The sequence below is a fragment of the Mesoplodon mirus genome (genome assembly GCF_964341445.2).
Source record: "Mesoplodon mirus genome assembly, chromosome: 14".
Lineage (NCBI taxonomy): Eukaryota > Metazoa > Chordata > Mammalia > Artiodactyla > Ziphiidae > Mesoplodon > Mesoplodon mirus.
The window spans coordinates 10,491,591-10,501,517 of NC_138990.1; the positions used below are offsets into that span (position 1 = coordinate 10,491,591).

Consider the following 9,927-nt stretch of genomic DNA (forward strand, 5'->3'; position numbering starts at 1 on the left):
GAGCCCCTGTCACTGTCCCAGGTCTGGGGGAGAGCTGCACTCTGTGCAGGGGGGTGCACTCGTTGCTCGAGCAGGGATGTGCCCGGCCAGCTCCGTGCCTTGGGTGGAGGAAGGAGAAATGTGGCCTTAGGACTAGTTCCGCACACCCGGTGGTTGTACAGGAAGTGGACTCGTGAGAAAACCCAGTTGCCTTCTTGTTCTGCAGAAAGCCCTTCAAAAGGATCGTCCCTCATCATCTATGACATCATGAACGAATTAACGGGAAAGAAATTTTCTCCAAAGGACCCGGATGACGGTATGTACAGAAATTGCTTGTATAAGACAGAGAGCCCTGTTTTCCTGGCTGCCGGGTATTAGAGCCTTGTGACGAGGACAGGGTTTAATTTAGCTTAGTAATTTTGGGGAGCTGTATGCTTCCTCTCCTGAGTTTTTATGCCGTTAGGTTTGTCTTACACGTTACCAGTTTTGTTGCCAGGATTTTTACTAATGTTACTGACTTGAAAACGTTTTATCCATAGTAACCAAGGCTCTTGTGAACTTTGATTTTCAGATATGTTTTTTCAGTCAGCCATGAGGGTTGTAAGTACAATTTCTTGCTTAACTTTTGTTTTCCTTTTTTCTTTTATCCATCTCCTAAATTCATCATTGGGGAGGTGGGGGGATTCTCCCTGATTCTTTCACTTCCTGACTCTTACTTATATTCATATCTTTAGTTCTAATTTTTCATTCCTCTAAAATCTCTACAAAATCACAACATTCCTGCCCTGTGTTTATTGTATACATTTTCTTTTTTCATACCTTTCTTCAGAAAGTAAGGTTTGAAAGTAAGGTTTCAGAGTATTTCATATTTGCCTATTGGTAACTTTAAATTGATGGTTTTTAAGTTTGGTTTTTCATCTTACCATGCTAATCATAGGAAAAATTTTCAAGCAGTTTCAGAATGAATTAGCATATCCTATTCCCTAAGGATAATTGCTTTACATTTTAGTGTGTGTCCTTCCAGGTTTTCTCCTTTGGTTATTCAAACATGCACATCCAGACGCATTTCCGTGTTACCTTGTTTGTTCACAGCAGTACAGTTATTTCACAGGAGGGAAGGACTTCTCCTGTGGGTGGGTTTTGGAGTTATTTCGTAGGTTTTTGGCCAGTATAGTGATGCTGGAGTGAGCACTCCAGCTGTCTTGTGCATGGCAACCAGGTGTTTTCATATAGTTACTAAATATAGGTATAATTACTAGAGTAAGGTTATTTTGTTTTAAATTTCATAGAACTTGGTGATTTGTTTTGATTCCTCCATCCCCCCCATTTTCTTGTAATTCATTTGCTGTCAACCAATAATAATGTTAAATCAGCATAGATGTTTCCGCAGGTAACTGTACTTATTTTCTTGATATAATGAGCTCTTTATGTAATGAGCCACTGTTTGGCTGATAAGGATCGCAGAATGATGCTTATTTACTACTTGTAAATTTTCAGTGCTCATCTCTCAGAGATCTAGAACTTGCTTACCGTGTCCATGACCTTTTAAACACTGGAGACAACCGGAAATTCATTGGACCCGATCATCGGCGTAATTTCTACTAGTAAGTGTATTGGAAATGTATCCTTTTGCATTAACGGAGCACCTGTATGCAACCAGTAGTTGGTTCTGCAAGTGGGAGGCTGTTGGCGGTCTGATTTTAGGCAGCTTGACCCTGACTTAACAGTGTAAGTTAATTGAACACTTGAAGAGTCAAGCAGCGGTAAAACTGATTTGTCAGACTGAGATGTCTGCTGTGTATCTTTTAAGCTGTTTTTATTTGTGACACTGTGGGGTTTTTTGTTGTTGCTTTTGTTTTTTTCACCACACAGCATGTAGGATGTTAGTTCCCTGACCAGGGATCTATCCCACAACCCCTGCAGTGGAAGCGTGGAGTCTTAACCACTGGACTGCCAGGGACGTCCCTGTAACACTTGAAATCCATATATCTTTTCCCTGTAAACCCTCCTATTTTGTGTTTTTGAATTCATAGGAGGGTGGGTCCCTAAAGATTTCATCGCAGCCTCATTTGTTTTTGAAGATGAAGCTGTTGGAGCCCAAAGAGACTCCTTAAATGGGTTTGCTTTTAAGCAGAGAAAAACAAGAACTTAAGGAGGCAGCCTGTTGATAGGTGTGTGATGGTTCTCTTCTGTGTGGTCCAAATCCTCGCTTTACGTTGAACGCTTTTAAAATGAATAGGATATCCACCCTCTCCTCACCATGAGCTGAGAGTCTAACCAGGAGGGGGCATCAGTGACCGGTTGAGGATTAGAAGTTGTTAACTGGGAAGTCCAGAAAGCACAGTTAGCCGCACCTCCTGGGTCAAGCATTGGCCTGTGTGACTTGAAACTGTGTGTAACTTACTGTCTTTAAATTCTGTGTAATGTGTCATCATATGACTGCGCTGTAATTTAATCAGTCCCCTATTAAGCACGGATTTTAAACTAAACATGCTTTCTTTCTCCATTACAGTTCCAAGTTCTTTGGTTTGCTTTGTCTAATGGAACAAATTGATGTCACCTTGAAGTGGTATAAGGACCTGATACCTTCAGTAAGATGATTCAGTACTTACTATTTATCATTGTAGATGTTTGTGGGTGTCTTTGCTGAGAAATACTTGAAAAACGTATTTGTATTTTTCTGAATCAGGTATTCTTTCCACATTCCCAAACACTGATAGATCTTCTCCAAGCATTAGATGTGGCCAATCGGCTAGAATTGATTCCTCAGATCTGGAAAGGTCAGTTTCAGCTTATGTGTCCCGACCCATCTCATTTTGTCTTATGCTTTGATTAACAAGCATGTTAACACTGTTAGGGAAAAAAACTTCCTTTTTTTTTTTTTATTACTACTCTTTATGTTTTGGCTTTGTTTGGGTCTTCCTTGCTGTGCGCGGGCTTTCTCTAGTTGCAGCGAGGCGGGGCTGCTCTTCGTTGCGGTGCGCGGTCTTCTCATTGCAGTGGCTTCTCTTGTGGAGCATGGGCTCTAGGCACGCGGGCTTCAGTAGTTGTGGTATGTGGGCTCAGTAGTTGTGGCTCGCGGGCTCTAGAGCACAGGCTCAGTAGTTGTGGTGCACGAGCATAGCTGCTCCATGGCATGTGAGATCTTCCCGGACCGGGGCTCAAACCTGTGTCGCCTACATTGGCAGGCAGATTCTTAACCACTGTGCCACCAGGGAAGTCCCCAAAACTTCCATTTTTGACTAAATTGAATGCAGTAGTTGAGGTCTACTTCAGGGTCATTTGTTCATGTTACATATTGGATTGTATGAGTGACAGTGTAGTGGAAAAGACCTAAATTGGTTCCTTTGTGACAAGAAAAGGCTAGGTTTTGTGCACTTGTGTGACATCAGTGTTAATTACCCGGGACACCAAAAATATCAACCCCCGAAGCCTGTGCTGTTCATTCCTCTGTACCATGTTGCATCACTGTGCTTCAGTAGCTAACCAGGGGCTTCTCTGGTGGCGCAGCGGTTAAGAATCCGCCTGCCAGTGCAGGGGACATGGGTTCAATCCCTGGTCCGGGAAGATCCCACATGTCATGGAGCAGCTAAGCCCGTGTGCCACAACTGTTGAGCCTGCGCTCTAGAGCCCGTGAGCCACAACTGCTGAAGCCCGAGCACCTAGAGTCCATGCTCCGCGACAGGAGAAGCCACTGCAATGAGAAGCCCACGCGCGGCAACAAAGACCCAACGCAGCCAAAAATTTAAAAATAAAAATTAAAAAAAAAAAAAGCTAACCAGTCAGTGACACTCAGGTTTCTAAGAAACAGCCATGACTGTGGGTTTGTGTGTGTGGTTATGTGTGTATATTGGCTGCAGAAGATGCTGTATCTCATCCACTAGGTGACTGATCATAAAGTCAGTTTCTGTCTGCCTCAAGTTGCCTTGAGACAGAGACTATAGCCCTGCCCTCCTACCTTACAAGGCTGCTCTAATGATAGTGTACAAGGACTGTTGGCGATTCCCACGTGCCGTAAAACCGCGCAGAGCTGGTGGCTGCTGGAGTGTGGTGCACGTGCCATGTTGACGCTTGCCTGGGAGCACGTTACCGGTGCTGGCTTTCACTGCTCATTTGTCCTTTCCTACCATGAATCATCCTGCTAGTTTTCTGGAATCCTGGAATACATGTCAGCAGTGTATGTTCACCCCTCCAAAAAAATACGGGTGACTGCTGACAGTGGACAAAGGTCAGCCAAAGAGTCTTGGCGTTACATGCCAGTGATCACTTCTCACTCTGTTCTTTTTTTGTTTCAAGATAGTAAAGAATATGGTCATACTTTTCGCCGTGACCTAAAAGAAGAGATTCTGATGCTCATGGCGAGGGATCGGCACCCACCAGAGGTAGGCTTGTGTTGACGCTCAGGCTTTGCTGTCGTTATCAGATGTACACTAACCAGTGTATCCTCTAATGCCGATAGCCGGTGAGGGTCCTTTCCATGGTTTTGCCTTTCACTGTGGAGAATTCTGCCATCTAAAGTCACTCCTATTCCTCTAGTCCAGAGCAAGCAGTGTGAAAATGGATCCTCTCAATCCTGACAATTGATAGCAGCTTGCCTTCTTTTAAATTGCTCTCTAAAAACAAAACCGTAGTTGGATTTGAAATATGTGGCTGATCCCATTATTACCCCAGGGCAGAGTGCTTTGCTTTTTTTTTTTTTTTTTTTTTTAAATACTGTGTGCTGTACATGTGATGTGTTCCAACAGTAAAATGCATTGCTTAAAAAATTTAATGGTCCTATGGAGCCTCCCGAACTTAAATTCTCATAAAACCAGTTGGGCATTTCTGCTGACTCTCAGAGCATCTCAGCTGCAGGTGGCGTTTGCTGACTGTGCTGCAGATATCAAATCGACTTACGAAAGCCAGGATGCCAGACAGACGGCTCCCAGTTGGCTGGCCAGCTCTCTGAACAACACAGCTGTCCTCTTCTTAAGGGCCGGGAGAACCCAGGAAGCCTGGTGAGTGCAGTACATGCCACACGTGTCACTGGAAGCACCTGTACTTGGATCTCAGAGAACTTGTACCCTGGTCATTAGAGTTTCTCTAATTTGGCCGTATACTGTGTAGTTTATCAGGAGACAGACGAGTTTCCTACGTACTGAGTTTTCTATAGGAATTTCCAAATACCAGCTAAAAAAGCAGACTCGGGGAAGAGGAGCCAGTATACCTGATGTGTTTAAGAGAAGGCGTGGTTCCGTGGGCTCATTCTCTTTCCGTGTTTGTGTTCTGTATTCGTGGGCAAGTCACTTCTCCGTTCACTAAAGTAGAACAAAGTGATCGGAGAATCTTAATTTTGAAAATGGTTTGGTCATTTGGTTTATTCAAGTCATCTCACGGATGCTTCTCCCCCCCCCCACCCCCCAGCTTAAAGTGTGGGCTGTGTACTGGGACTTCCGGAAACTGGCATTTTACCAGTTTACTAAACCTGGCCTTGACTAGAGCCCGTCTTTGGTTTGTGCCACTGTATTCCAGTGCTGTGTGTTTGTCAGCACTTCACTCACATACTAATTTCTGGTGTTTAACTGTGAATAGAGACCTTATGCGTTGTTTTTTCCAAAAGCGGAGAAGTCAGTGAAAGAGTCCTTGCTAGGGGCGTCACAGTTGGGTGGGTTGGATATAACCGTGTGTTGGTGTTAAGAGCCAGTGACGGGGGTTGTTGTGCCTGGCTGTTCACTAGAGAGGACCTTACTTTGAACAGGATGGGCAGTCCACGGTGTGGGTGTTTGCTCTCTCCAGGAAAGGCCGCTAAAGGCTTTGCTGCCTCCTCTGATCGTAACTGGTGGCGAATCACACAGCTGCTGACAAACATCTGATGCTTGGACTCGCCGACTAGGGCAGGTTGACACACGCTTGTTATGAATCAGGCTGTGATGATTGGCGCAGGGGTACGGACCTCAGCTGATCATGGGAGCTGAGTGTATGTGTTTCTCCTTCGTCCTGCGTGTGGCAGGATGACGGCCAGCACTTACACGAGACTGATGCCTTGATCTGAGCCTGCTCTTCATAACGTCGTTTTAGGACACACTGAACTCACACTGGATTGTAAGAGAAGAGAGATCAAATTGTATTTGCGTCCCTCTCTTCCCACTGCCCACGTAATAGCATACATTCCCTCCCTGGGGGGACTGAAGTGATCCTCTGGAGGAGGATGTACCCCAGCAATTCTCAACCCTGGCAACAAAGCAGATTTGCCTTTGACATTTGTAATGTAATGTGCATCTGTGCAGTTTGGGAAGAGGCAGGTGAGGCACCTGAGGTGATTCTGATGGGAAGACAGGGCTGGGAGCTGGTGGAGCTCACAGACGTGTCTTCAGGAGCTTCCTCTCTGGTTGTTCGGAAGGACACTTGGTCTCTGAGTCCAGGAGAAAAGCTATGGTCATTCGATTGCCTTCTGTTCCATGAGTATTCATAATCTTTTTCCTATCTCATCTTGAACAGGAAAATGCTGGGGCTTTTCAGGAAACATAATAAGATCCCTAGGTAAGTTCAAGTTAACAGGGCTGCCTGGGGACTCCTGGATTAGCCACATGCGTTTAACTCTTATTGGGGGAAGGGGGTTGGAATTTCCTCACATACGTCAGCCATGGCAATTGGGCACTTTTCTGTTGGGCAAGTAGGTGATCGGTCACTCCTACCATCTGAGGCATCCTGAGGCAAGCACTGTTTTTTTAATCTGTGCTCAGTGATCACAGCACGCTGGGGATACACTGGCTAGATCCTCAGTGAAAGCATGATGAACCAGTGTTCATTATCTATTTGGCCCTTTAAAGATAGACTCCATGTAACTGTCTGCAAAGCTACTGTTGGGGATTTTATGACTGATCTTTATAAGATACTAGGTTTTGTATGTAAATCTTTGAGGGGTTTAGTTGGGGAATGTTGACATTTTCGCCTTTTACAGGAATGAGTTGCTGAACGAGTTTATGGACAATGCAAAAGCATCCGGCAGCCCTGCCCAGGCCATTGAGATAGTGAAGCTGGCAGGTGCCTTCAGCTTACCTATTTGTGAGAGCCTCGCCCAGAGATTAATGGCTGACTTCCCCCTCAGCCAGGAGCAGAAGTAAGTGGCTCCTGTATCGTCACCATCAGGGAAAGTTAGGAAAGTGGAGCAGACCATTTGTCTGTCTGCCCATTCAGATGTTGGCAGCTTTCTACCCCCTGAATTTCCTTTCCTTGCAGAAAGTCAGGCTGTATTGGTTTAATGATATTTTTCGTTTGTCATAAAAGTCAGGGAGGCCTATAGGTTTATTTGCTGGTTGGAACCTTTCCTTTGTTGCTATAGTGCAGCTGCAGAGTCCCCCAGCCCCAAGCCCGAGTTGCAGTGTAACCCCCCCGTTTATTTTTCTTACAGGAAAGCCCTGGGAGACCTAACCGCATTGACCAGTGACAGCGACAGTGACAGTGACAATGACGTCAGCGAAGGCAGATAAAAGTGGTCGAATCAGGAGCTACTGTGGCCTAGCGTGGCTGTTGTGATTACACTGGAGAACTGAGATGTTAGTATTTAATTGTAACGGGAAGAAAACAGGAGAATACAGATTTGGTGAACCTTGGTAACAACGCTTACTTATTTACGTTTCATTCCTGAGCTAAACCGTCCGTGCCAGGGTTACCACGTGAACAGAAGGGGCGCTACCATTTTCATTTCATGGACACACGTCGTGATGTCCTTAAGCTCTGCACAACTGCGGTGTTTGTCAGCTGATGTCAGTGTGGCTTGCCCCTCCCCCACTGGGGACTGTAGCCTTTGTTGGCTGATGCTATGACCTGACACTTCCTCCAACTCAGAAAGCGTCTAAAGGAAGTTTTTTGTGTTTTTTTTTTTTTTTCGGTACGCGGGCCTCTCACCGTTGTGGCCTCTCCTGTTGCGGAGCACAGGCTCCGGACGCGCAGGCTCAGCGGCCATGGCTCACAGGCCCAGCTGCTCCGCGGCATGTGGGATCCTCCCGGACCGGGGCACGAACCCGTGTCCCCTGCATCGGCAGGCGGACTCTCAACCACTGCGCCACCAGGGAAGCCCTTAAGGAACTTTTTGTACAATTACATCACAGTTGATACTGGGTCAGTAGTAGCCAAGTTCAGGGATATTTACATGTGGGAAATTATTAATCTTAGAAATGATTAAACAACGTCAGGAGTTTAGGCTGCACAGCTGGGAATATGAAGACTAAATAAATACTGTAACTAAGGTACATATGTATGCATCTCCATTATCTTTATAAAATAGCCCATAGTCTCCCACTAGGCTTGGGGCTTGCACAGGAGTGTTTCATCTCTCCCTTTCTCTCTGCGTGAGTGCTGGCACCTTCTTCAGTTGTGCTGTACTTAACGTGGTCTAAATGTATGTGATGACAAGAGGATTGAAGTGTCTTCTTGACGTGATTGTCAAGAAGTAGGTCAAGAACCTCTCCTCCAGCCTCTCATGACTTGCAAGTGGTATGGGAAGCAAACAGGAACTTGTGAGGCTTGCAGGAGCTTCACAAGGGTTTCTAGCGCAGGCTGCTTAGCTCATAATCTGATTGCCAGATTTACCCAGGCATCCCAGGAGTTCTCCTCGGATGAGCAACTTCATCCTTACCCTGCCGGGGTTGCCATTTATGGGCTACTGTATTGTACATGTGTCTGTGACGTGTGCCTGTCCCCATCTCCATTTTCTATCCTCTGGCCAGGACCCAGTCATACATCCTCAGAAACCTAAGTATTGACTCATGTTTTCTCCTAGATCACCAGAATTTAAGACATCTAAGTGAGAGAGGGCAGGGGAAATGACAACAACTAGCTACTTAAGTATTCATGTGCATCGCCCCAGTAGCCCCTTGACATAGCAAATGAGCAAAAGGGATAGGTAGGGCAGATTAGCCTCTGATCTTGCCTTAAAATCTGCACAGGGAACATGGCTGCGTGGAAGCTTCTGTAAACTCGGCCCCTCCCTTTCCCTCTGGTTCATCAGCACCTGGAAATGGCTGATTCTCCTGGGCTGAGTATGCATTCAGTGCAGTCCTTACAGATGCAGGACACTTCCATTGCCGGGGAATCCTGCCAGAGAACAGTCCTCAGCATCGTGCTGTGCAGCTGTGGCGTTGACGGGGAAAAGGTCCATCTGGGCGGATGGCACATGAATTTGTAGTGGACTTTCCAAGTGGGTGATGATGTGGCCATGTGGTCTTAACTCTGTGCTACAGACATTCCAGATTCCTATTCTGGGCAAAATAACTGCTTCCAGCTTTTCAGAAAAAAATTAGGGAAGGCCTGTAGGATTGGTCTCCATTCTCTCCTTAGCCTCTAATAGTATAAGGTGTTCTGTTTTTCTGTGCCAAAGTTAATAACCTATCATCAATTTTGGTTTTGGTTCAATAGAACATTTGAGCACTCTTGATAAAATGGATTGTCTCACATCTTTCAAACTGCAGGGTTTGAAATCCGTTTTTGCAGATGATGACTAGAATATTTTAATGAAATGGACTAGAAAATTAAGTACATTGCATATGTTGTGTGACATTCTTACAGCACCATAGATACGTGCATATTGATAAACACACACAAGTGTACCTGACGGCAACGTAAATTACTTCACTGCTGGTAAAAGGACGTGCTGTGAGATAGCGGTCGCCAGGGGTGCGGACGGGCAGGGCAAGGTTTACAGAATCATTCAGATTAGATCTCAGTGGTAGAGTGGCAGTTTACCTGAGAAACGGGCATATTTTATTCGGGTGATTAAGGCAGTGTGCTAGGACATGGAGTGAGCAAATGTAAGGTACGCAGAGCGGGGGTGGAGGCGTCTCCAGCCTGGCCCGGGAGGGAGCCTAACCTGTAAAAGAATGTTGTCTAGGGCCTTCCCTGGACGAAGTAACCATCATCTGTACGATCACCTTCAACATCAAGATACTGTCCTTGGACTTCCCTGGTGGC

General features: G+C 45.7%; 1 protein-coding gene across 1 annotated transcript in view; it reads left to right on the forward strand.

The window, feature by feature from the left end:
* The window catches only part of PTCD3 (pentatricopeptide repeat domain 3), a 31,158-nt gene extending 21,745 nt beyond the window's left edge, over nucleotides 1-9,413 (forward strand). The window contains exons 15-24 of the mRNA XM_082642780.1: nucleotides 206-295; nucleotides 551-579; nucleotides 1,477-1,583; nucleotides 2,492-2,570; nucleotides 2,669-2,759; nucleotides 4,276-4,361; nucleotides 4,828-4,976; nucleotides 6,457-6,498; nucleotides 6,920-7,078; nucleotides 7,370-9,413. Of these exons, the coding sequence (XP_082498906.1) occupies nucleotides 206-295; nucleotides 551-579; nucleotides 1,477-1,583; nucleotides 2,492-2,570; nucleotides 2,669-2,759; nucleotides 4,276-4,361; nucleotides 4,828-4,976; nucleotides 6,457-6,498; nucleotides 6,920-7,078; nucleotides 7,370-7,448 (911 nt within the window). The 3' untranslated portion in view covers nucleotides 7,449-9,413. The remainder of the gene's footprint in view (nucleotides 1-205; nucleotides 296-550; nucleotides 580-1,476; nucleotides 1,584-2,491; nucleotides 2,571-2,668; nucleotides 2,760-4,275; nucleotides 4,362-4,827; nucleotides 4,977-6,456; nucleotides 6,499-6,919; nucleotides 7,079-7,369) is intronic.
* The last annotated feature ends 514 nt before the right edge of the window (nucleotides 9,414-9,927 follow it).